The 27,010-nt window shown below is 39.7% G+C and overlaps 1 protein-coding gene across 1 annotated transcript in view; it reads right to left on the bottom strand.

The window, feature by feature from the left end:
- Positions 1-1,443: 1,443 nt before the first annotated feature.
- The window catches only part of GRXCR1 (glutaredoxin and cysteine rich domain containing 1), a 136,361-nt gene continuing 110,794 nt past the window's right edge, over positions 1,444-27,010 (bottom strand). The window contains exons 3-4 of the mRNA XM_052642330.1: positions 16,789-16,854; positions 1,444-1,623 (exon numbers count right to left, since the gene is read on the bottom strand). Coding sequence (XP_052498290.1) covers positions 1,444-1,623; positions 16,789-16,854 — 246 coding nt within the window. The remainder of the gene's footprint in view (positions 1,624-16,788; positions 16,855-27,010) is intronic.

Raw genomic sequence — 27,010 nt, 5'->3', positions numbered from 1 at the left:
TGAAAACTGGAAAGTGTTCTCAGAGGGTAAGCTGGATAAATGTAGGGTTTATTTTGTTTCCTATCTTCCAGTGACTGAAATCCTTCTGATTCTTTTCTAGTTTTAGTTGCTTTCCAATATCTTCAACAGTTGTTTTTTCTTATTTTGTTCGGAGTAAATATGTGTATAGCAGAAAACTTATTCAGCCAAAAACTGCTCCATTATTACCAGATTATAACTATCCATATTGGATGTCTTACAGTTCCTCAAACAAAAACTTTTCTCTGATCTTAGAGTTCCCAAATATGCTATTTCTCTACCTAAAATATTATCTCTCTTACTCTTTGACCAATTGGCTTCCAACTACCCATGATGTCTCTGTTTAAATATCAGTCACTCAACAAAGTCTACTCTTAAACTATTTCCTAACTCATCCAGGTTTGCCTTGCTGCTACACATTCCCAGAGCACCCTGTACTGTTTCTGTAGTAGTTACAAGGTTCATCCTGTGTCTGGTTATCTGTTTAATACTTCCTCTTTCTTAAGAGTGTAACCTCCATGAAAGCAAAAGCTTTGTCTTGCATTCCACACCTGGCTGACTAGAAAGTACTTGGTAAATATTTATATCTTTTTGCAAAACCAAGATGCAAAATATTTTGATTACCTTGTCACAGATATTGTGAAGGTGATTTATTAAAAATCATTTGTAAAGGAATCCATCAGAGCACAGACATGTGTACAGGTAGGTATTTGCTGATAATTATAGTAAAATTTACTTTTGTCTACTTTGCTAATATTTTCTACTATATGTTCAAACTATGTAATATTTTGTGTCCAGCTCAAGAGAGTGCCAATAGTAGAAAACAGCTGTTTAAAAATATAAATTCAGAGAAGTCTGGCAGCTTTTGTATCATCACGAAAAAATACATTCAGTAACATTAATGATTTATCATTAATATCATCAGCCCCAAGACTACTTTTACAGCTTTAAAAATAATTTACTGCTTAAGCATAAGTATGATATTCTTTTCCACTAACCAGAGCTCTCTTCTTCCCTACAGCTGAGGCGCACGTATTAATAAAATGTATGCATCTGGAGAGCTGAATGAACTGATCCTAGACAATAGGGTGGCATTGTGATAGACACCATTGGATATATTTATATTTTCTTTAAAAAATCATACACAGTTAGGGAATCAGACTTTGAATATCTTGGAATTTTAGCAGGTCCTCCATTAATTCCAGTTAGAAACCAGGCTCTAGCACAGGGCTTGGCACACAGTAGCTGTTGAATAAACATTTATTTAATACATCAATGAAAGTAGTCACGGCAAAAAATCCAAATGAAGGAAATTATAATAAACAAAGTTTATTGATTAATCCAGAAACATAGCCATTAAAAAAAAAGTATAAACCAAATTATTGCTTTCAGTCAATGAAACCAGGTGCTCCGTGGATGTGAAGTCTAACCCAAACAGCTCTTACAGCGCTGAAGACCATTCTCGTTGCAAGCCGTGCACTTCAGGGCCTTGAAAGAGTCTGTAAAGCAGTTTCGAAACACTGACATCTTGCTCCCATGGCAGACAGAGCACGGAAGAAAGCCAAAGCCTCCACAGGAGGGACACTCGTGTGGATGCTGCACTCTCTGAATAGGTGGCAGGAGGACAAGAAGGATAGGATTTGTGTTAGTATGACAATGCCATCAGCCTTCCTGTCTTTCTGTACTGGACCGTTATAAAACAACATCAGCATACGACGGTGGAGGACTTGCAACCATCTACCATTATAGTATATAATAGATGCACAGGAAATGCTCTCTAGCATTTCCTTTATTGTCTCATTGGTGGCCATCAACAGCACAAGCTTGGTGCTTAAAGGTTGGTACATTTTAAGTTAAAGGGCACATCATTTGAAAACACATATTTACAAATCAAAGAAATTCAGAAGATGGTAATTTGCCTTAAAGGAAAATACTATAACTTTCCTTTTAGTATCACTTCCTAGTTTTGTATCTTTGTTTATAGAATAGCAGCACTGAGTTTGCAAAATAAGAAAAAATAAAAGCTGGATTGGAGGAGCCTCTGTCAACTGAAGATCCATCATCATATTGAACGTACAAATAATGTTTTGTTTTTAAAAAGCACTTCCAAATACTACATAGAATCTTCTCCCATCTCATCCTTCACATATAAGAATACCTTCTTATGTAAAGCAACTAATTCAAACATCATTGTGCTGTGCTGTGCTGAGTCTCTCAGTCGTGTCTGACTCTTTGCGACCCCATGGACTGTAGCCCTCCAGGCTCCTCTGTCCACGGGGATTCTCCATGCAAGAATACTGCAGTGGATTGCCATGCCCTCCTCTAATATCATTACCTTCATTTTACATTTAAAGAAACAGACATAGAAATCTTGAGACTTATCTAAGTCCATAAAACTACCCACCATAACTATCAGCCTTTCTACCTCAAGTAAAAATAAAGTACCCATTACAGCATAATGAAATTAACTAGGAAGCATGCTGTTGTTGTTGTTGCTGTTGTTTAGTCAAGTCGTGTCCAACTCTTGCTACCCCGTGAACTATAGCCCCCCAGGTTCCTCTGTTCATGGGATTTCTCAGGCAAAAATACTGGAATGGGTTGCCAGTTCCTTCTGCCGCGGAGCTTCCTGACCCAGGGATCGAACTGTAGGTCTCCGGCATTTGCAAATGAATTCTTTATACTGAGCCAGCATGTTAAGGAAAAATTTCCATACACATTTCCATTCTCTCTTTTGAACATATAACCTCTGCTGGAGTCCACACATGGCAACCATCTGCTGGTGGGAGCTTAGGAGCCATTACAGAATGAATACAAAGAGAATGGGAGTTAATACAAGCTTCTAACTTGCAAAATAGGAACTTTCAGCAATGTTTGCAAGCCAACTTTTGTGACAAGAATAATTGCCAAAATACACTTGGGAAATATAGATACACACACACATGCACACACAGACACTCAGACAAACATACCTTACATACTTAGATATACATACAGACTTTCTCTGGAAATTCACAATTGTACTTAATAAAGTCTCCAAAAAATCCAATGGAAAAGGAAACCAATTAACTAGGTTTAACCCACCTTTTTCCCAGCAAGAAATGCTTTCCTAGAAAGCATCTACAATTTTCTCATAATCAGTACCCTGTGGACTGTGCTTTGGGAAAAAAACATTAAGGATCTGATTGCTTTAAAATTTATATATTTCCAGACCACTTTTCAGAGCTGCATATTCTGTATTCAGTAAGATTCATTTACAGTTACCATTTGACTTTGCTATTAGATTGAGATAGCAAAATTCATGTCATATCTTATTTTCAGCAACAGAATTACTTTGATGGAAAGTAGTGATTTCTAGTCTGAAGGACACAAACAAGAAACGTCGAGTTTGTAGAGATTCAAAGCTCTTCCAAAAAGTTAGATTGTATGTAGCAATTTAGTTTCTCTGTAGCTGGGTTTTTGTCATTTCCCTGTGCAAGAGTTGACCAAAAAGTGGTGCATCGGATTTATAGTTTCCATGATATAAAAATGTCTTTAGAAAAAAACTTTGAATAAAAACAAAAGCAGCGAAGAAAGAGTGTAGTCTAAAAACAAAATATAAGAGAATTAGTAAATATTGCTCTTCTTATCAAATTTTAGAAAAAATATGATAAGGTAGATAGGCCCTCAACATGCGTTAAAACCAGGCCAGAGATTATGTTAAAAGTATTTAATGACTTACATAGAAACAACACCAACTAGTCAGAAAGGACTTATAAAACCCTGAGTCTAGGATGGCACCCATTAGTGCTGGATTGTAAGTAGGTTTGGATTTCAAGTAGAGTGGGATCATCAAATCTTGCAACTAAAAATATGTGTTGCCCAGTTAACCTGAATGTCAGATAGACCATAGATAAATTTTTGTGTAGATATGCCAAAGATTATATGGAACATACTTAAAATAAAATAATTATTCATAATTTAATTGAGGTTTAAATGTAAGCAGACATCCTATATTTTATCCGGCAACCCTTATAGGGTAGTGGCTTTTATGGAAGAGGAGAGCTGCTTGGGAGTCTTGGTGTAGTAGCTATTTACTAACCAGTATATGCAGAGTACATCATGAGAAACACTGGGCTGGAAGAAGCACAAGCTGGAACCAAGATTGCCAGGAGAAATATCAATAACCTCAGATATGCAGATGACATCACCCTTATGGCAGAAAGTGAAGAGGAACTAAAAAGCCTCTTGATGAAAGTGAAAAAGGAGAGTGAAAAAGTTGGCTTAAAGCTCAACATTCAGAAAATGAAGATCATGGCATCCAGTCCCATCACTTCATGGGAAATAGATGGGGAAACAGTGGAAACAGTGGCTGACTTTCTCTTTTTGGGCTCCAAAATCACTGCAGATGGTGATTGCAGCCATGAAATGAAAAGACACTTACTCCTTGGAAGGAAAGTTATGACCAACCTAGATGGCATATTGAAAATCAAAGACATTCCTTTGCCAACAAAGGTCTGTCTGTTCAAGGCTATGGTTTTTCCAGTAGTCATGTATGGATATGAGAGTTGGACTGTGAAGAAAGCTTAGTGCTGAAGAATTGATGCTTTTGAACTGTGGTGTTGGAGAAGACTCTTGAGAGTCCCTTGGACTGCAAGGAGATCCAACCAGTCCATTCTGAAGGAGATAATTCCTGGGTATTCTTTGGAAGGAATGATGCTAAAGCTGAAACTCCAGTGCTTTGGCCACCTCATGCGAAGAGTTGACTCCTTGGAGAAGACTCTGATGCTGGGAAGGATTGGGGACAGGAGGAGAAGGGGACAACAGAGGATGAGATGGCTGGATGGCATCACTGACTCGATGGACATGAGTTTGAGTGAACTCCGGGAGTTGGTGATGGACAGGGAGGCCTGGCATGCTGCGATTCATGGGGTCGCAAAGAGTCGGACACGACTGAGTGACTGAACTGAACTGGACTGATAAACCTTAACAACTAGTAAAAACATTTCAATATTTTAAAATTCTTCAATAGCATAAGATTTTGCCATAAAATACATTCGTGCTGGCAAGCAAAGAACAACAAAGTTAGAATGAATTTGAGTGCTAGGGAGTTTCCTAGGCTCATTCACCATCTATGTCACTTACTCCAAATACCAGGCTTTTAACACAGAGAAATAATGATAATAATAATAAACACACAACCAAATTAAAAATTACTGAAACCGAGCAGAACTCTATAAGGCTTTCCTGGGGACGAACACCTTCCTACCTCATCCCCCGCCTCTTGTTTATAGAAAATCTTTAGCCTCCTAGCCTTCCCTGAGTTCCAAAGAGAAAATTTAATCAGAAAAGTGAAAAAAATGCAGAAACAAATGAAAACAGTCAGGCTAGACAAAATAATAATAGTTTAACCATGAAATAAAGTCAGCTCCTTTTGTAACTCCTCAAGGGCAAAAGATAATATCCTGAGCCATATCCCTGAATTGTTCTGCAGATACTAAGATTCCCACCCACACCTTGCCACATCAAGTGTTAGTTTCTCAGTCACATCAGACTCTTTGCAGCCTCATGGACTGGACTCCCCCCCACCCCCCCAGGCTTCTCTGGCCTTAGAATTCTCCAGGCAAGAATACTGGAGTGGGTAGCCATTCCCTTCTCCAAGTGATCTTCCTGATCCAGGGATCAAATCCCGGTCTCGTGCATTGGAGGTGGATTCTTCACCATCTGAGCTACCAGGGCAGCCTCAAGAGGAAGAAGTGAACTGCATGCTGATCACTAGTATGTAGACACCAGGGGGGTTGGAATCAGAAGGTTGAGGATGTTAACTCACCCTGTCACCTCACCACCAACCAATCAGGTGGATGTCCATGAGCTGATCAAGCATCCTATGACCTTCTCCCTCCTTTTATCTTTAAAAATCCTTCCTTGAAAGTCACTGGGGAATTCAAATGTGAGCAGTCCATACGTCTTCCTTGGCCCCACCCTGGATGCCTCACAATAAATGCTGTATTTTCCTTCACCACAATCTGGTCTGAGTAGATTGGGTTTACTGTTTGCGCAAGTGGACCCAAATTTGGTTTGGTAACATTACCTTATACCATGGGCCTGGAACAGGACTTACAAAGATTACTTTCAAAGGGCCAAAATATCAAATGTTAAATATACGATGAATCTGCTATTTAATAACTTCTGTGCAATTCAGAACACGTAAATTTCCTAAAATGAAGTTAATATATAAACACTAAAAGCCACAGTGTCCATTTTAAAGAGAATCACAGATAGACCCAGATCATCCTAAAACAACTTTGTCAGAATTATGCAATGCTATAGTAAAATTTGTCTTTTACTTATATGGTTGTTGAGACAGTTTAATGAGTAAATTCATATGAAGTGAATAGAATACTGTCTGGCACATAGTAGCTACTCAGTAAGGCTAGCAGTTAATAGCCATTATTTTATTAATAAATCCTAATCTGAAGAGACTTTTATTAACTGCTGCCTCAAGCTAAATTGTTTGTGGTCACATGACACAGTCATTTTCTACCACTAATACAGTCATTTTATTTAAACACCACTTCTATACTTGGTCTTCTGGTCTAAAGCCTTGCCACTGTAAGAAAAGGAGAGTAAATGCATTTTGATTCACATGTGAATTCTGATGTCTTGGATCACAGCATTGGAAAGATTCTGAGGCCATTTCCACTCTCAAGAAAATTCAGCCTTTTAGCCATAAACTTGGGAGAAAAAAGAATGGCTTACCCACCACGTAAAGTTGTATGGTCAGGCCACTCAACATGGCTGTTCTCTTGCTCCCTACATCTGCTGCTCAGTTAGTCTCTGCTTCACCTACACTGTACTTGCATGACTGATCTTCCTTGATTTTTGAAAAATTTGTTTATTTATTGATTTTTTTTTTTTTTTTTTTGGCTGCACTGGGTCTTCATTGCTGCATACAGCCTTTCTCTAGTTGCATCAAGAGGGGGCTGCTCATTGCAATGCATGGGCTTCTCATTGCAGTGGCTTCCCTTGTTTCAAAGCATGGGCTCCAGGCACATTGGCCTCAGTAGTTGCTGCATCTGGACTCAGTAATTGTGGCTCATGGCCTTAGTTGCCCCAAGGGATGTGGCGTCCTCCTGGACCAGGAGTTGAATCAGTGTCTCCTGCATTGGCAGGTGGATTCTTAATTAACCACTGGGACCACCGAGGAAGCCCCTGACTTTCCTCTTAGTTGTAGAGCCTGATGAGTAAATATCTATATACTTGTCCCTCACCCAAGTTTGTCATTGTTCTAATCTTTAGATGAGAATGGCTCCCCTTTGACAGCTTAATGAAGGGAAGAACTCTGCCCCAGGAGGGTACATAGCCTAAGGGGATAAAAGAGGAAATCCTCCTCTGCTGATTTCCCTAGTAACCAATGAGCCAATCTACAGTATTTCTCCCTATAGCTGGTAGTCTCCTTCTTCTTCCTGGGAGTGAAGACCTCTGCTGCTGTGTCCAGCCTGCCATCTGCCTCCCAGCAGTGGGATGTTGCTCCAGGACCCTTCTGCTTCAGATGTGGTCTTGTTGTTTAGTCAGTCATGTCTGACTCTTTGCAACCCTGTGGACTACAGCATGCCAGGCTTCCCTATCCTTCACCATCTCCCAGAGTTTGCTCAAACTCATGTCCATTGAGTTGGTGATGTCATTCAACCATCTCATCCTCTATCATCCCCTTCTCCTCCTGCCTTCAACCTTTCCCAGCATCAGGGTCTTTTTTCTAATGAGTCAGCTCTTTTTATCAGTTGGCCAAAGTATTAGAGCTTCAGCATCAGTCCTTCTAATGAATACTCAGGGTTGATTGCCTTTAGGATGGACTGGCTGGATCTCCTTGCAGTCCAAGGGACTCTCAAGAGTCTTCTCCAACACCACAGCTCAAAAGCATCAATTCTTCAGTGTTCAGCTTTCTTTCTTGTAAGAAAGATGTGTAAGATCTCCCATCTATTAAACTGCTGATGTCTCTGTCACTGACTCTGGGCTCTTTCTTCAGCAAATATAATAACTGCAGGCCTGAAGGCTGCAGCTCAACAAGAGTCTATATCCAGTATCTGATGTAATAGAGACATCATTTTACAAATGATGAAAAAGATTTTTAATGAGTAAAAGTGAATGTTCAGATCACAGAGAAATTTGAAAACAGATTTCCACTTTCAGTGAAGAAGTTGACTACAGACAATTTGATCTTCAAACAGGTAAGAAATCTAGAGTAGCTCTTCAGTGTCCTGACACCCAGCAAAGCTACAAACCAGGCAGACCTGGTTGATAACAGCACCCAGTAAGAGTGCTGAATCTTCAGAATGCCCCTCCTCTTCACAGCGGTTTGGATGGAGGCATGTTCCTTAGGGATAGCAGCAGTGTTTGTGCTCAGTCATATCCGACTCTTTAGAGGTGGAATTTCAGAAAACAGGAGTAAGAAATCATCCTCCCTTTTATCTCTATCTGTTCATCTATTCTTGGCCAGGGACTTAAAAAAAAATAAAAACCCAGCGGGCTCATTCCATATATGAGTTTACATTGCCAGGCACTGAGTATGGCATAGGAGATACAGCCGTGAGCAAGAATTTCCCTGTTCTTTTAATAAGTAGCTCTCAGCTGCAAATAAGGATTTATTAGTGAAATATTGACTAACAATGACTAATCTTATCGAGTTGCTATTACATACCAGACAATTTTCTATTCACTTTACATGAATCCACTCTAAATCTTCTCAACAATCAAGTAGAAGGCAGATCTCATCATAGCACTGTAGAGATTCTGCATTATTTGAGGATGGCCTTGGTTCCCTGGTGGATCAGCTGGTAAAGTGTCTGCCCACAATGCGGGATACTGGGTTGAGAAGATATCCTGGAGAAGGCAATGGCAACTCACTCGAGTACTCTTGCCTGGAAAATCCCATGGACGAAGAATTGATGCTCTTGAACTGTGGTGCTGGAGAAGACTCTTGAGAGTCCCTTGGTCTGCAAGGAGATCTAACCAGTCCATTCTGAAGGAGATCAGTCCTGGGTGTTCTTTGGAAGGAATGATGCTAAAGCTGAAACTCCAGTACTTTGGACACCTCATGCGAAGAGTTGACTCATTGGAAAAGACTCTGATGCTGGGAGGGATTGGGGGCAGGAGGAGAAAGGGATGACAGAGGATGAGATGGCTGGATGGCATCACCAACTGGATGGATATGAGTTTGAGTGAACTCCGGGAGTTGGTGATGGACAGGGAGGCCTGGCATGCTGCGATTCATGGGGTCGCAAACAGTCAGATACAACTGAGCGACTTCTCTCTCTTTCTTTCTTTCTTCTCTCTTTTGGCCTGTTTGTGTGATTCCATATAAAAATGATGATGTAGCTTTTAGTATTTATATATTAATTTTATTTTAGGGAATTTATCTGTGGTCTTTGAATATATTCACTCCATACCACAGTCATCTAAACTGAAGCCCCCAAGAATTCCCTAGCCATAAACAAAGGACTAGAGGATAAGAGTGGAATTCATGAATGATTGTGAAATGGGTTTCTTTTGTGGCACAAACTCAAATTTCATAAATACGAAGAGCTTTTTGCTGTTCTCTAACGCAGAAACAGGATGCTAAGATCGAGTATTTAGTGTTTTTTTCAAGATTAAGGAATGAATGCAATTCTTATTTTTAACCTCAGATCATCTAATCTTATTTTAGGAGCACTGGGAACTCTCTTAAGTGTTCTACCAAGGAAGAAACAACTTATCTGACTCTCTGTAACCATAAACTCCCTCATCCAGGTTATCTATGAAGCAGACTCACTCCACATAATAGATTGTCACAAAAGTGAACACTTGGCATATAGTCATCTCTGGATGATCCACCTTTGTCTATGTATTTTGTTTTAAACTATAGTCAACAATTTAAAGTTGGCTTTAAGCTCAACATTCAGAAAACTAAGATCATGGCATCTGGTCCCATCACTTCATGGCAAATAGATGGGGAAACAGTGGAAACAGTGGCTGACTACTTTTCTGGGCTCCAAAATCACTGCAGATGGTGATTGCAGCCCTGAAATTAAAAGATGCTTACTCCTTGGAAGGAAAGTTATGACCAACCTAGATAGCATATCAAAAAGCAGAGACATTACTTTGTCCACAAAGGTCCGTCTAGTCAAGGCTATGGTTTTTCCAGTGGTCATGTATGGATGTGAGAGTTGGACTGTGAAGAAAGCTGAGCACCAAAGAGTTGATGCTTTTGAACTATGATGTTGGAGAAGACTCTTGAGAGTCTCTTGGACTGCAAGGAGATCTAACAAGTCCATCCTAAAGGAGATCAGTCCTGAGTGTTCACTGGAAGGACTGATGCTGAATCTGAAACTCCAATACTTTTGCCACCTGATGCAAAGCACTGACTTCTTTGAAAAGACCCTGATGCTGGGAAAGATTGAAGGCAGGAAGAGGAGGAGACAACAGAGGATGAGATGGTTGGATGGCATCACCGACTCAATGGACATGGGTTTGGGTAAACTCTGGGAGTTGGTGATGGACAGGAAGTCCTGGTGTGCTGCAGTTCATGGGGTTGCAAAGAGTCAGACACGACTGAGCAACTGAACTAAACTGAACTGAACAAAGATTTAATTCAGCAAATGCTTGTTAAGTGCCTAGGAGGCTATTCTCTGTCTGATCAAGCCATTAATAAGCAGAATCGTTTCTGAACCTTGATTTGCAGAGTTATGAAATGCTGACACAGTCGAAATTTATTGTTATATTCCTAAATATATAAGCTAGATTTGTGAATCTGATTCTTGATCCAATGGGATGTACAGCCACAACCCTATTTAAAAAGATGCTCCAATTTCAGAAAAAGGTACCCAGAGTACATGGCCTGATTGCCTAGGTAAGTAGGTGGTACTTTGCTGCTGTAACCTCTGAACATGCTGTGGCCACCCACTGCACGGAGAGGGAACATCACCCAGAATGTTGCCTCTCTAGGGAGGGTCGGGCCAGCCTTTGATAGCTCCAGTGCCTCACACAGACAGCCTGTGCCATTTCCAGCATCCTCAGTGTGTGGTTGAGAATCTTACTTCTGTTCTTCCTGAATGACAAATCAGACTTTACAAGGAAAAAAAGAAAACCACTGAAAGTGAACACTATATTGGCAGCCTCATAGCAATGACATCAAAACGTTTGCTCGAATCTTTAGAAAAACAACAAGGCAGAAAAGCACATTAGAGCTTCTCTACCATCTGAGATCTTTAATTCAGTGTCTGCCATAATAAGGTGCTTGCTAATACATCTCAGGGCTGCCCTGACTTCCTCTGTGTGGGTACCAGCAGGATCAGCTATCCATCTCAGTTATTGTTTGTGGGTAATACTTGGACACTCTTTTCTTTTGATCTTTAGTTTGTTTATTAATATAAGTAAATATACAAATAAATTTTACCCCCCAAATGGTGTTGTTATTCATCCTTTTCACCCAAGCATTCGCTTACATAAAATAAGTTATTTAATCTTCTTCCAGCTAGCCTTATTGAACCCAAGTCTTGTAGCAGCTGCTGCTATATTTCACTTGCCTCTGCTACCCATGTTAGAAGCCACTGGCAAGTCTTCATCAGCAAATAATGCCTCCTCAGGTTTCCAGGGAAAGTTTTACTTGGGCGGGAAGTATGCTAAAATTCTTAGGCCAGAAAACTTGAGATGACTTGCTGACACCATTTTTGAGGGCCCAGCTGCAGCCACTAGGCCACTTTCCTCTCCATTACTGGGGTAACTGTTAGAAACTGGGGCCTGAATCACAAAGACCAGGGGAGTCATGGTCTGCCATGCAGCACCCTAGTAACAGCAAATTAGAACTTGGTACGAGCTCTCTGGTTTCTCTCTAAAGGTATTGCCCATTTGCCCATTTCCTGTTCAATGCCATATTAGCATAAGAGCCAAGTGTTACAAATCCAGTCTGTTCCCTGGACCTAACACTCTGCCTGTCTCCCAGTAAACTTCTCACCTGGGTCCTGTCACATATGGTCAGGTTTCCCAGATACCAACTTGCCACTTAATTTGAGAGTGAAGGCAGCACAGACTCATGGTTCACAGATTCAAGGAGTCAGGATTAGAATCTTGAGTCAAACACTATTTACAAGGTCTGGAGCAACTAACCTAAACATCTGGGCTTCCATTGCCTTGTCTGAAAAACAAAGACAATAACAGAACCCACCTTGCAGTGTTATTTTGAGGTTTGAATAACTTAATACATATAATACCAGGAATAGGAACAGTACTGGCTACTTAGAAAGAAATCCAGTGTTTCCTACCTCAGGAATATTTAACTCCTGTTTTATTGCCAAAAGCTAACATCAGAAGAATTGGATGTGCTTGGATATGAATCTTGTCTTTTGTCTACTTTTCCTGGTTCTTCCAACTGCTTCTCCAAGGCTAGTCTCTTTCCCTGGGTAAGTTTGTTTAAACACTAGCTCCTTCACAGGCAGTTTAGGGATATCTGGATGGCTGAAAATTCTCTACCAGTTTTGTTATATGGGCAAAGCAGCCCAACAGAGTTATAGTTCTTACAACTCCTATGAATGGTATAAGCCAGTACCATACCATTGTATTTCAACATTAAGAATAGACTTAAATGTTTCTGAATTATTTATGGCATCTGTAGAATTGAGACAGACTTAATGAAGAGAATAAAATCCTCTTTCCAAGATTCCTTGAGCTGAGAGAGAGAGGTTATGTTAATATATAGCATGATAGTATTAATCAAGTTGCCAAATGAAGGAGTTATAGACTCAAAGGAAAAAAGTCCAGGAATAGCTAAGCTAAATCATCAATCTTTAAAAAGAAGAGTAATGAGGGACATTCACTCTATAGGATCCTAAAAGGTGCTATTAAACCACAGGAATAAAAATAGTACAATATTGGTAAAACAGGAACAAACAGATCAGTGGAAATTATTAGAAAGCTCAACCAAAGACCGGAACATATATGGGGATTTACTATAATATAAAATTGGCAGCGAACATTCATTGGATTATTGAAAAAGCAAGAGAGTTCCACAAAAGCATCTACTTCTGCTTTATTGACTACGCCAAAGCCTTTGACTGTGTTGATCACAACACACTGTGGAAAACTCTTCAAGAGATGGGAATACCAGACCACCTGACCTGCCTCCTGAGAAATTTGTATACAGGTCAAGAAGCAACAGTTAGAAGTGGACATGGAACAACAGACTGGTTCCAAATAGGGAAAGAGGTACGTCAAGGCTGTGTATTGTCACCAGGCTTATTTAACTTATATGCAGAGTACATCATGAGAAATGCTGGAGTGGATGAAGCACAAGCTGGAATCAAGATTGCCAGGAGAAATATCAATAACCTCAGATATGCAGATGGCACCACCCTTATGGCAGAAAATGAAGAAGACTAAAGAGCCTCTTGATGAAAGTGAAAGAGGAGAGTGAAAAAGTTGGTTTAAAGCTCAACATTCAGAAAACTAAGAATATGGCATCCAGTCCCATTACTTTATGGCAAATAGTTGGAAAAACAGTGGAAACAGTGACAGACTTTATTTTCTTGGGCTCCAAATTCACTGCAGATGGTGACAGCGGCCATGAAATTAAAAGATGCTTACTCCTTGGAAGGAAAGTTATGATCAACCTAGACAGCATATTAAAAAGCAGAGACATTACTTTGCCAACAAAGGTCCATCTAGTCAAAGCTATCATTTTTCCAGTAGAAAATAGAAAATTCCATCCATTTTCTCACACGTATGGATGTGAGAGTTGGACTATAAAGAAACCTGAGTGCCGAGAATTGATGCTTTTGAACTGTGGTGCTGAAGACTCTTGAGAGTCCCTTGGACTGCAAGGAGATCAATCCAGTCCATCCTAAAGGAAATCAGTCCTGAATATTCACTGGAAGGACTGATGCTAAAGTTGAAGCTCCAATACTTTGCCACTTGATGTGAAGAACTGACTCATTTGAAAAGACCCTGATGCTGGGAAAGATTGAAGGCAAGAGGAGAAGGGGACAACAGAGGATGAGATGGTTGGATGGCATCACCAACTCAATGGACATGAGTCTGAGTAAACTCCGGGAGTTAGTGATGGACAGGGAGGCCTGGTGTGCTGTAGTCCATGGGGCCGCAAAGAGTCAGACATGACTGCTTGACTTAACTGAACTGATAATTGGCAGAACAAAGCAATAAATAAATAATATATTATTTAATAGAGGATGCTGGAAATCTCACTATGTATAAGAAAATGGAAATGGATCCTCCATTAATGAAAGAACCAGATATTAACAAGTATAAAGTGAATAGAAGAAAATGTAGGCTGATATCTTCTGACCTTAAGACAGACACATACTTCATAAATAAAAGTTAAAAAGCACAAAAGTAAGGAAAAATGGTGGGTTAGATTATATCAGAAGGTTTCTATTGGATGAAGGACACCAAGAAAGAATCTAAAAATAGAGAAGAAAATATTGACAGCATTTAAAACCAACAAAAAGTTAACATCTAGACTATAGAAGGATCTTCTGAAAGTCAACAACAGTAAAAATTCCAAGATTTTTAATGGGAAAGGATAAGAATATATAACATAAAGAAAAGAAAGAAAGAAAGTGAAGTTGCTCAGTCGTGTCTGACTCTGTGACCCCATGGAAGGTAAACTACCAGGCTCCTCTGTCCATGGGATTTTCCAGGCAAGAGAACTGGAGTGGGTTGCCATTTCCTTCTCCAGAGGATCTTCTGATCCAGGGATCAAACCTGGGTCTCCCGCACTGTAGGCAGATGCTTTATGGTAATATACAACATATAGAAGAAGAAATTTAAAAATTTAACAAGCATACAAAGAAATGCCCAAACTCAATGGTTATCAGAAAAACATTATTAAAATGATAAGGCTATATATTTTTATCCCTACTACCTTGGCAAAAATTATGGAACAATGTAAAACATTGTGGGGAATGTGAAAACATAGGAAACCTCTTTCTCTGTAGGAGGGAGTATTGGATGGTACAAACATAATGAAGAGCCATCTGGCACTACCTGGAAAACTGGGGATATGCATAAGCTGTTATCTAGTGATTTCTACCCTCAGAGAAATTCACAAACGAATGTGGTCAAAGTTACTCCTTGCAGCAGTTTATTTGAAGGAGAAGTTAGAGGACATGAGTGGATGAGTAGATAAAAAATAGTATGTGAGCTATGTGCAGCTGCACTGTCCAAAATATAAGCTATTTGTCAGATATGATTAATTATATTACTTATTTAAAATTTTTTATTTGATTTGAATTTAAATCAAATAGAGTTAAATAAAATTAAAAATTCAGTTCTTCAGGCACACTAACTATTCTTTAAGTGCTCAGTAGCCACATGCATCCAGTGACTACTATGTTGGACAGGATACAGTAGAAACATCTCCATCATCAAAGAAAGCTGGATTCAATTGTACTGTCATGGAGAAGTATGAAGCAATTTAAAAAAAGGGATGAAAGTTTCACATAGTAATATAGATGGTTCTTAAAAGCCTAGTGCCTATAGAAAGGAATTTGAAACACAATTAGGTGTGTCATATAATATCATTTGTATAAATAAAAGTATGCAGAGAAAATAATAATACACATTGAGTTAAATCACTTAAATTAAAAGGCACATATTAACCAAATTGATGGTTTCATCAAATTGATGGGACTGGAGTAGAATGTAGGGACAAAAGGAAAGAAACGAACCCATCTATACAGATTTTAGAGCTGAGAGGAGTTTTAGATTACACACCATCATTGTGTTTGTCCTTCTGGGCAAGATTACAATATGAATAAAACATGATTCCTAACACCAAGGAGCATATAGTTCATTTGGGACACGACTCAAATGTTCAAAGAAAAGGGGTAAGAAAAATTAAATGACTGTGATAAACACCAGAGAAGAAGAGGGATACAGGAATGCGAAGGTGGGAGAAATCTGGAATGATGTAGGAAAGATGCGATGCCGCAGAGGGGCCTTGATGACGGTGGAGGAGAATGAGGCAATGAAACAATAGGGAACGGAGTAAGAAGCCATGAAGTGGAAGGAATGGAAGAAAATCAGGAAAGAGGTCAGCAAAGGAGACTGGGAAAAAGAGCTGCCCATGGCACACCCAATCCATGTAACCACATTGCATGGTTCACCTGGGAAAGTCTGAGTCATGTTCACTGTCCCAGAAAAATTACTAATGGATCTTTTTCACTCTCAAGATGACCCAGTTAGGCTATAAAATATATAGAATTTAATTCTACATACAGAGAGAAATAGGCTGGTAAAAATGAGAGATATTAAGGACTTTCTGGGTGTATAATGATTTGATACATTATATACCCAAATAAATATTTCTGAGATGTTGTAATTACAAGTACAGGAACAAAATTAAAAGGTACACAGTTGGAGAAATAAGTTTTTCTGTTATCTTTAGAAATGGTGAGCCAGTCTTAGGGGAAAGGAAAATAATTTACATAAAAAATGTTATTTGTGCTTCCAGACAATGGCCTGACTTGAAATACCTCATCAACATCTCTATAACAGAGAATTAGGTTCTAATAAAGCTGACTGGAATTTTCACCTAATACTATGAGGTTGTTAGACACTAACACTAAAGTCACTCTAGCTGGAGAAAACCTCACGGCAGGTGGTAGCAAATTAAAACTGCCACACGTATCCTGTTACATATTTGTAAGAACATGCAGGGAAAAATTCAATTAGGGAAACTCAATTACAATCAGAATGTGTTGAACATTTTGATTACTGAAAATAAGTTGCTAAAAGCACAATTACCTCAATTTTGGTTAAGAGGTCTTGCAGTTCTCCTGATTCGTTCATTGACAAAATTTTCTCAGCACCCTATTAACAAGAGAGGGTAGGGGAGAAAGAAAATCCATTTTGTTAGTATTTGAGAAAAAAAGTTCTACATGGGAAAGTTTAACCCAGAAAATACTGAACAGGATTTTTCACTTCAGATCTAAATAAACCTAAAACCAGTCTTCCCTGGAGGCTAAGTGGTAAAGAATCTGCCTGCCAATTCAGGGGATGCAGGTTCAATCCCTGGGTCAGGAAGATCCCCTGGAGAAGGGTATGGCAACCCACTCCATTATTCTTGCTGGGAAATTCCAAGGACAGAGGAGCCTGGCAGGCTACAGTCCATGGGTTCGCAAAAGAGTCAGACATGACTTAGCAACTAAATAATAACAACAAAACCTAGATCCAGGAAACCAAAGGAGTATAAATTTCTCTTTCCTTTCACATATTCTCCCATCTAGTAAGGCTAATAGTGGGCAAAAGGATTCCCAGCAGAAGTTGAGCGATGGGAACCCACAGCTATCAGATGAAGTCCAGATATGGAAGATTCCAGGATAGCCTTCAGAGTTGTTCAGGAAGCTGAAGCCAGCCACTTGGGAAAGGAAGCCTCTGAGCAAATCCCCAGCCTGGGCTGCCTCTGCCCTCTTCCAAATAGTCCTGGACCTCCCCTCCTGAGAGTCAAGCATATAAACACAAGAGCAACTAATAGTAATAATAAAATTACTAAGCACCCACAAAAGTACATATTGTGAGTGGACACCCGACATCATCTAATTTGATGCGGTGGATTCTCATAATAGTATAAATTGAGCCTCAGTGAGATTAAATAACAATTCCAAGGTCACCCAGAGAAAAAGCAGAGTTGGAACTAGAACACCAGCAGGGGATTTACTTGAGAGCTAATGTTTTCAACTTTTAAAATTTTACTGTGAAAAGGAAGACAGAGGCAATGCACACTTTCCCACAAACCCATCGTGTCTTTTGGAACTACTCCATTTTCCTTTCCCTTCCAGCCTCTACCTACCTTTTCCCACTCTATTTCCCAACATCCAGCCATAGAGGGGAAAGAAGGAAGACATCATTATTTCCTATCAAAGACAAGACCGCCTCTGCCTTTTTCACATCATATCCCTGGCAAAGAAGAAGTGTTGAATCCATTTTTGATTTGGGGTAGGAAATGGCAACCCACTCCAGTATTCTTGCCCGGAAAATCCCATGCACAGAGGAACCAAACAGGGCTACAGTCCATGAGGTCACAAAGAGTTGGACACAATGAGTGAATGAGCACTCATGAATGCCGTTTTTGATTAATCAAGACAGACAGAAATATCATCACATAAAAAAAAAATACTTCCTGGATTCCTGTTTGTGCTGAGCAGGGTGGAAAACACAAAGACTCATTTAAAAAATAAAAAAGGCCCTCATGTTAGGAGATTACTATACATTTTTATGTAAATACACCACCAAGTAACCCTCAAGGAGAATGGGAGATGACTGCTAAATGAGTGACACAGGAAAAGGATGAACCAGGAGATCCCAGCAGGGAGAAAATAAGATCTGCTTATGGGGAGCAGAAAAGGCTTTCTGAGGTTGGTAGCCTTTGATCTGGACTTGGAAGATTCCAGATGAAGAAAAGCCTCATTCCTAGGTGAGGCTTTTAAGACAGGCAGGAAACTCCACCAGGGATGTACAGGAGCCTTTAGTTTTGCGTTTCATTTACTTCAGTTTATTTTATATTGGTGCTAGTGGTAAAGAACCTGCCTGCCAATTCAGGAGACATAGGAGATGTGAGTTTGATCCCTGGATTGGCAAGATCCCTTGGAGAAGGGCATGGTAACCCACTCCAGTACTTTTGCCTGGAGAATCCCACAAACAGAGGAGCCTGGAGAAGCCCTGGTGGGCAGAGAGTCAGAAAAGACTGAAGTGACTTAGCACACATGCACGCATATCATCTTAATCACAGTCAGGAATGTCCAACAAAGCATAGTGAATGAATGTATAGGGCTACGGAAAACACATTATACTCCTTTGTTTGTCAGTGGTTTTGCCAGAAATACAGATATGACTTACTTAGAGTGAGAACAAACTAAGGAAACACCCAAACAAAACATTAAAAGCCTAAAATGAGGTAATAACTGGTATATTTCACTCTTGATACATTCTATTTCTTTTAGGAGTTACAGGGGCACGGGTTCTCTGCATAAACTAAAATGGGAAAAGCCTCAGGAAATTTGGTAAGTGAACTAAGCAGTAAGGAAAATATATCACTCATTTTTCTTCAGTGAAAGAAAATGTACCCCAGTGACTACAAAAAATATGAATGTACCCACGCAGCCATCATGTATCTGCTTCCCAGATCTTTCCTTATCTTACCAAGGTGCCTTACTCTGCTGTTTAGAATACCATGCACAGGTCAGAAAAGGACTATCTCACTACCCCAGATGCATGAAATTTACTCTCTTCAGCCAAATCATCCCAGCACCATCAGTACTACAGGAGCAGACTCCATGTTTCACGAGAAACTCAGGGTGTGCTCACATAAGCCATGTAACGAAAGGCAGGAGAGGCTACGCTCTTGGAGACATCTGCATGCCTATAGCACAAATGGTGGACCAAGTTCTTGAGGGAGGAAAAGCTCTGCTCTCTATTAGAGACCAAGGAGGTAAGAATTTCCAGCCCCCTCACTGCAGCTGCTCAGTGTGGCCTCCGCCACAGCTCCACGTGGCTGGACCTCCCCTGGTTTCTTTGGGAGGAGCCCGCTGGTCCCTGAGCTACGTACTGAGCTGTTACAACAACCAAAATTGCCTGCTTGCCCAGGGTTCCACATCTGCACCCTCCACCTGACCTTGTCCTTGCTGAATCTAAGTGCAAGCTCCTACAAAGAGGACAAAGGCATCAAATGGTGTCCTCTCTGCTTCGGCAGCAGCAACAGGATGGGAATCTCAGCCTCATTGGCAAAGACTATGGGCTTTCCTGGTGACTCAGCACTAAAAATTCTGCCTGCCAATGCAGGAAAAATTAGGTTCCTCCCATCCCGAGCCTTGGGACATTTACCAGGGTGACTCTCAACCTGATATTTACCAAGGTAACTCTGTCTGCACTGCATTTACATATTCCAAAGGTCTTATTCCATACTGTTTTCCATCGAGAGCTTTCCAATTATTACTTGACCAATAATGAAGCCCTTGTGTCCAAAAAAGGGAGTGTATTTCCCTAAGCATCAGCATTCTTGAGAAATAGTCTTTTTTCCTGGCTGGTAATTTGGCTAGGAATGTCACATGTGAGTTTGTTGCTTTTAAAATATAACTCCACATACAAGTCCATGCAATTAGAAATGAATTAATGATTCTGTTGATTGGCACAGTTTGCCAAGACTGCCAATATACCTGTGGAAATATTTCTAGTATATTTTCCAATTAATGTAGAATCATGGGTTTTTTTTCTGAAAATTAATATCTTCCTGAAAATAATGATAATAATGATATGTTAAGTGGTTTACAGACACTGGCTCTTTTAATCATCAGTGTGAAGTATTATTGTCACGATTTTTGAAATGAAGACACTAAAGTGTGATGATAAGGGCAGTATCCCAGGCCTTTCTGTTAGTCAAATACAAGGCCTGAGGTACCTCCCTTATGCTCTTCATACTTCAGTTTCTTCATTTCAAAAACTGTGATAATAATACTTACTTTGATAGTTTACATATGATGGTGTGGCACACGTAAAACAAAATGATAGCTATGATTGAGCCTTAAGTTTGATTCTAGCCAGCTCCTCCACTGAAACAAAGTTTTCTTAGCACAGTAGTTTACATAATGCAATGCCTTACATAAGATTTTAGAAGAATTGGCTGATATAATAAATAACCCTTGCCTTTTTATTAACTATAAAACATTAACATTTGTTTTTGTTATTGTTTAGCCCCTAAGTTGTGTCTGACTCTTTGTGATCCCATGGACTGTAGCCTGCCAGGCTCCTCTATCCATGGCAGTTCCCAGGCAAGAATACTGGAGTGGATTGCCATTTCCTTCTCAGGGATCTTCCCGACCCAGGGTTCAAACTCAGATCTCCTGCATTTGCAGGGATTGGCAGGTGGATTCTTCACCACTGAGCCACCAGAGAAGCCCATAGTCTCCAGGTCACTACAGAAATGGCTCTTGAACCAAACAATATATGATTCATCTCGCCTGCTTAAACCAGGTTCCTTTTCCCTCTCTAATGCCTTCCTGCACTTATTTCTCTGTATATATTTTATTATATCTTTGAGTGACTGGGATGAAACCCAACATCCTTAGCACCATCTACAAAGGCCTTCACTATCTTTTTGGACCAACCTTTCCAGCCCTGTGCTGTCATACCATATGCTGATCCTCTGAATTTCTCCCATTTTCCTGGACACACCACATCCTTGCATAAGATAAGATAACATGCCTTTGCACATGCTCCATCCTTTTGCCTAAAGTTTCTCCTATCCTCACCATCCTCTTCTGGGAAACTCCTGTACATCCTCCCAAACCCAATGGAAACGTTACCTTCTTAATGAAATGTCTTTGATTTTCTAAGACAAAAATCAGTCCTTCCCACCTCTGTGCTCTTAGACCATGCTGTGTCCCACTGCACAGCAATCCTCATGGTGATGACAGGGGCTACAGCTTCAAGGACCAGCCCTTTGTGGAATGCACTGTACATACTCAATAAATATTTGCTAAATTTATGTCTTCTATCTTTTTGTAGTAAATTCAATAATAAACTCCAAATGGCAGTTTCTTATAATAATTGCCACTTAAAAAGGAAAATAAACAAGGTCATGAATCAACATGTACCTTGGTGGAGGTAAACTGGCAAGGGACCAAAATAGAAAGACAGATACCTAGAGTAGACAGAGGGATGAAGACAATGCAAATGATTTCCTCTAGTTATCACTTCTCTCATCTGGGCACATGATAGGAAGCAAAGAACAAACCACTGGCAGTTGACTTCTGATGAAGCCCAGGAGGCTAGGACTGTCAAGTCCTGGCTGCTAAAGGATCCTTCCGCTGTGTAATCAGGAGAGCAGATGGCAGAGCTGGTGTTTAAGCAACTCAACTACTACGCAGCAGGATGCCTGCCAAAGGATGTGTTCAACAAACGTGTATTGTTATGGTTGCCATGTGGCCCAGAATGGAAGGTTACATCCACCCCAGAGATGGGCCACCTGAGCCCAGCTGACAAAGGCAGGATTGACTTCAGGAATTAGCTTTGGATCGTCTCCAGCACATGAACAAAGTCCACCGAGGCCCTGGTATTCTACACGAAACATTTAGGCTTGGAAAGTGTTCAAAACAGCTGAAGCAGTATCCCACCAGTGTCCAAAAAAACCAGTAAAGGCTCCTGTGGATAATTTCATTCTAAAAAGCACAGTATTCCTCTGTCCCTGGCAGGCAGAAGTAAGCGTAAAATTAAACTGGCTGACTTGTTTTGTGCAATTATATAACACAGACTTTTGGTGTTAGAAAATACCTGCCAAAGACTGATTTTAGTTTTATGTAATTAATTTTTTCAGTGTGGTTCTAAAGAACAACTTCCTATGGAGGTTAATCTTGATTGTTTTTTATAATAAATCCATATCATCCAAACAAATGTTCATAACAATGTATATTATTTTCTTTCCTATGGCAGAAGGCCGCCTCTCCTTTTGCCTTAATATTAATATCAGTTCAGTTCAGTTCAGTCTCTCAGTCATGTCTGACTCTTTGCAACCCCATGAATCGCAGCACGCCAGGCCTCCCTGTCCATCACCATCTCCCAGAGTTCACTCAGACTCACGTCCATTGAGTCCGTGATGCCATCCAGCCACGTCATTCTTGGTCGTCCCCTTCTTCTCCTGCCCCCAATCCCTCCCAGCATCAGAGTCTTTTCCAATGAGTCAACTCTTCGCTTGAGGTATCCAAAGTACTGGAGTTTCAGCTTTAGCATCATTCCTTCCAAAGAAATCCCAGGGCTGATCTCCTTCAGAATGGACTGGTTGGATCTCCTTGCAGTCCAAGGGACTCTCAAGAGTCTTTTCCAACACCACACTTCAAAAGCATCAATTCTTCGGCGCTCAGCCTTCTTCACAGTCCAACTCTCACATCCATACATGACTATTGGAAAAACCATAGCCTTGACTAGATGGACCTTAGTCGGCAGAGTAATGTCTCTGCTTTTGAATATGCTATCTAGGTTGGTCATAACTTTTCTTCCAAGGAGTAAGCATCTTTTAATTTCATGGCTGCAGTCACCATCTGCAGTGATTTTGGAGCCCCCAAAAATATTAATATCAAATCATATAAAAGTGATACCAAGTTACCAGGCTACAAGAAGATAGTATTGAGGCTTGAGCAGAATAAGCCAGAAGACTGCATTATTTAATAGATTTAGATTGTCACCTACTGTGTCACAAAATTTTCTCCTCATAAATTGAATTTTAGAATACGGTGACTAAGCTCACAAAGGTGTATTTTTTTAAACTGAGATATAATTGACATATAACATCTAACTGTTTCTAGGTGTATGACATTATGATTTGGTATTTGTATATACTGTGAAATGATCACTATAAGAAGTCCAGTTAACACTCATCATCATACATAACTACAATATTTTTTCTTGTGATGAGAACTTTTCAGATATGCTCTCTTAGCAATTTTCAAATATACAGTATAGTACTATTAACAACAGTTACCATTCTGTATGTAATATCATATAACTTATTTGTTTTATAACTGTAAATTTATAGTTTTGACCCCCCCCCCTTCACCCATTTTATTTTCACCCACTATACCTTTGGCAAACATCAATCTGTTCTCTGTGTCTATGACTTTGGGGGATTCTTTTTTTTTTAATTTTTCTTGTGGGGGTTAGATTCCACATATAAGTGAGATCATATTGTAGCTTTCTTTCTCTGACTTATTTCACTTAGCACAATGCCATAAAGGACCATTCATGAGATCACAAATGGCAAGATTTCCTTCATTTTTCTGGTTGAAAAACATATATGTATCATATTTTCTTTAACCACTTATCAATTGATGGGCAGTTAGGTTGTTCTGTATCTTGGCTGTTGCAAATAATGCAGAAATGAACATTCAGAGTGCATATATATTTGGAGTTAGTGCTTTTGTTTTCTTTAGATAAACACCCAGCAGTGGAATTGCTGGATTATATGGTAGTTCTATTTTAAGGTTTTTAAGGAACACCCATACTATTTTGCACAGTGGCTGCACCTATTTGTATTTTTGCCAATAGTGTACAAGGATTGCCTTTTCTTCACATCCTTGCCAACACTTGTTATTTCTTGTCTTTTTGATGACAGTCATTCTAACAGGTGTGAGGTGATGTCTCATGGTTTTGACTTGTATTTTCTTGAGAATTACTGACACTGAGTACCTTTTTATGTACTTGTTGGCCATTTGTAAGTCTTATTTGAAAAAATGTTCATTCAGATCCTCTGCCCATTTTTTAATTGCATTATTTGCCTTTTCACTATTGAATTTATATTTTGAATATTAACCCCTTATTAGATGTATGATTTGCAAATATTTCCTCCCATTCTGAAGGTGGACTTTTCATTCTGTAGATGGTTTCCCTTGCCGTGAAAAAGCTTTTTAGTTTAAGGTAGTCCAACTTGTCTATTTTTACAATCAAATGATTTTTTCATAAGATTCCAGATTAAATCCCAGTGTCTCCACTTACAAATTAACTTGGACAAAAACTCTTTAAGACTCAGTTTCCTTATTTGTAAATTGTGTATAATAATGTGTACAGTGTTGTTGGAAAGATGGCATGAAATGATATGAGTCTAGAACTTTGTATAATGCATGATAGGAATTCAATAAATAGTAATCATTTACTTGTTTATTATTATTATTATTATTATTGAACTCCCCAAGGGCATTTATAAGCTAGAATCTATTTCAAGCTCTCGAAATCTGGTTCACAAACATTTTCCATCCACAGTCAATAAATAATAAAAGGTACATGCAAATCAACAAGAGTCTCACAATTGTTTTGGGGTAATGTCACCATAAAGGGACTGTAATAAAAGGGGGGCTCATATAAAACAGTGGGATGAAAAACTCAGTTGTGTAACCTATTGAAAAAGTGACATACTTGAGGACTTTCCAGACAATAAAAGTTCTTAGCTAAGTTGTAGAATGGCTAAAGTATTCTTTATTATGGGAGATTTAGTAAGCTTTCAACTAGACCTTTGAAGACTCAAAAAAGGACAGTTAATGAAAAACTTTGTTGATGAAAATTGAGTTGATTATTTTTCTGGGACACATGGATATTTAATTACTCAGCAGGAAAAATATTTGAGAAAGACTCATATGGTGAGAGTAATTGAGAAATATAATTAGATGATAAAAATGTCAGTTAAAATTTCATCAATAGGAGGGAGCTCCTACTTGAATGGGGTTTAACCCAGATGGGATCCAAGGATGTCTAAACACAGATGGGTTAACTAAAGAATCATCACTGCAGCAGTCAATGAAAATTACTTTATTTTGTCATTACTACCTTAGTAAATTTGAGCAAACTCCAGGAGACAGTGGAGGACAGAGGAGCCTGGAGTGCTGCAGTCCATGGGGTCGCAGAGAATCGGACAAGACTTAGCGACTGAACAATAGCAACACAGTAAAATTATCAAAAGATCAAAGCACCACTCCTACCTAGCTGCTACCTAGAAAGACATCTCTAGTGAAATTCATGCTCATGAAATAAAGTAGCTATACTATTTTTTCATAAAGTTCTACCATGTAAAAGGGTCATGGGTTATCTAATATTTTTGTTTGTTTAATTTACGAGAATAAACCCAATGCATCTTTCAGGATCCCAGAAGGAAATTGGGATGTACAAACAATTTAGCTGAAGAGCATTTAATGAGGGACCCATTTACAGAAGTCTGAACAGCATTAAGTAAACCAACAGGCTTGATGAAGCACCCAAGTGCTGGCAAAAAGAGGAAGCTGTTACTACATTTGAGTTTAATGTATACAGAGCACAGAGTCGGACACGACTGAAGCGACTTAGCAGCAGCAGCAGCAGCAGCCCAACAAAAGATGTAGTTGTGGGAAAGGGACCAAGAGGAATTCAAGGTCTGCCTAAGGTGCACCTCAGAATGAAGGGAACGGAGAAAATAAATACCTCTGTTTCCTGCCTCCCTCAGATTTCCTGTTCTAGTCTCCTTCTGACTGATGTCAGAGGGCAAAGCACTTGAAGTCAGACACTAAAGGCATTTGAGTGGTGCAGTTTGTTAGGTTTGCCCACAGCAAACCAGAGAAGGAGAGAATGAATCTGGAAAGGAAAACAGAAAGTAATGAACCCAATCAGCCACAAATCAGATGATTTCTTTCATTCTTTTGGGAGTCCACTTATTATGTATCTTCAAAACAAGAGAATAAGGATGATGGTAATCCTCCTCTAATCCTAAGGGGAAGGAAATCATACCAGTAACAAGATCTGCCAAGAAGGTTGTAGCACTGGGGTTAAACTGGTGGGCTCAGCCACACATTAAATCCTGTCTCGACTACTTATTTGCTGTGTGAGTTTGGGCAGTTAATCCCTCCAAACCTCAGCCTTCTCAGCTATAAAATGAAGAGAAAAATATCTCTGTCATGCAGAGTTGTAAGAAATAAATGAGATAATGCCTCTTACGTGTTTAGCATGGCTTCCCTGGTCTCTGAGACAGTAAAGAAAGCACCTGCAATTCAGTAGACCCAGTTTCAATCCCTGGGCAGGAAGATCCCCGGGAGAAGGGAATGGCAACCCACTCCACTATTCTTGCCTGGGAGATCCCATGAACAGAGGAACTTGGCAGCTACAGTTCATGGGGGTCACAGTCAGACACAACTGAGCAAGAGAACAGGCACACATAGAGCCTTGGAAATTAAAATATGTGTTTCTTCTTGTTTTCAGCAAACTTGTATAAGTCATGGATGTTTCATTTAGCTTACTTTCAGAAATGGCATTTGGAAAGACATTGCTTTCTTTTCTGAAATCAACTTCAGTGACCTTCTCACAGTGGGACTATCTTCCTTCTATAATAGTATGGGGAGAATACTAATTACCTCTGCTCCACTGTTATTATCCATGCTCCAGTCTCCTTTGTAGTTAGAAAATCCTCTGAGACCTCTTTGGGCAGAGCATACAGTGAGAGCCTATTTTTCTCAGCCTCTGTGTG

This window comes from Budorcas taxicolor, chromosome 6 (genome assembly GCF_023091745.1).
Source record: "Budorcas taxicolor isolate Tak-1 chromosome 6, Takin1.1, whole genome shotgun sequence".
In the NCBI taxonomy this organism is placed as follows: domain Eukaryota; kingdom Metazoa; phylum Chordata; class Mammalia; order Artiodactyla; family Bovidae; genus Budorcas; species Budorcas taxicolor.
The sequence above is the reverse complement of the archived record's forward strand: the minus strand, read 5'-3'. Positions and strand labels throughout refer to the sequence as shown.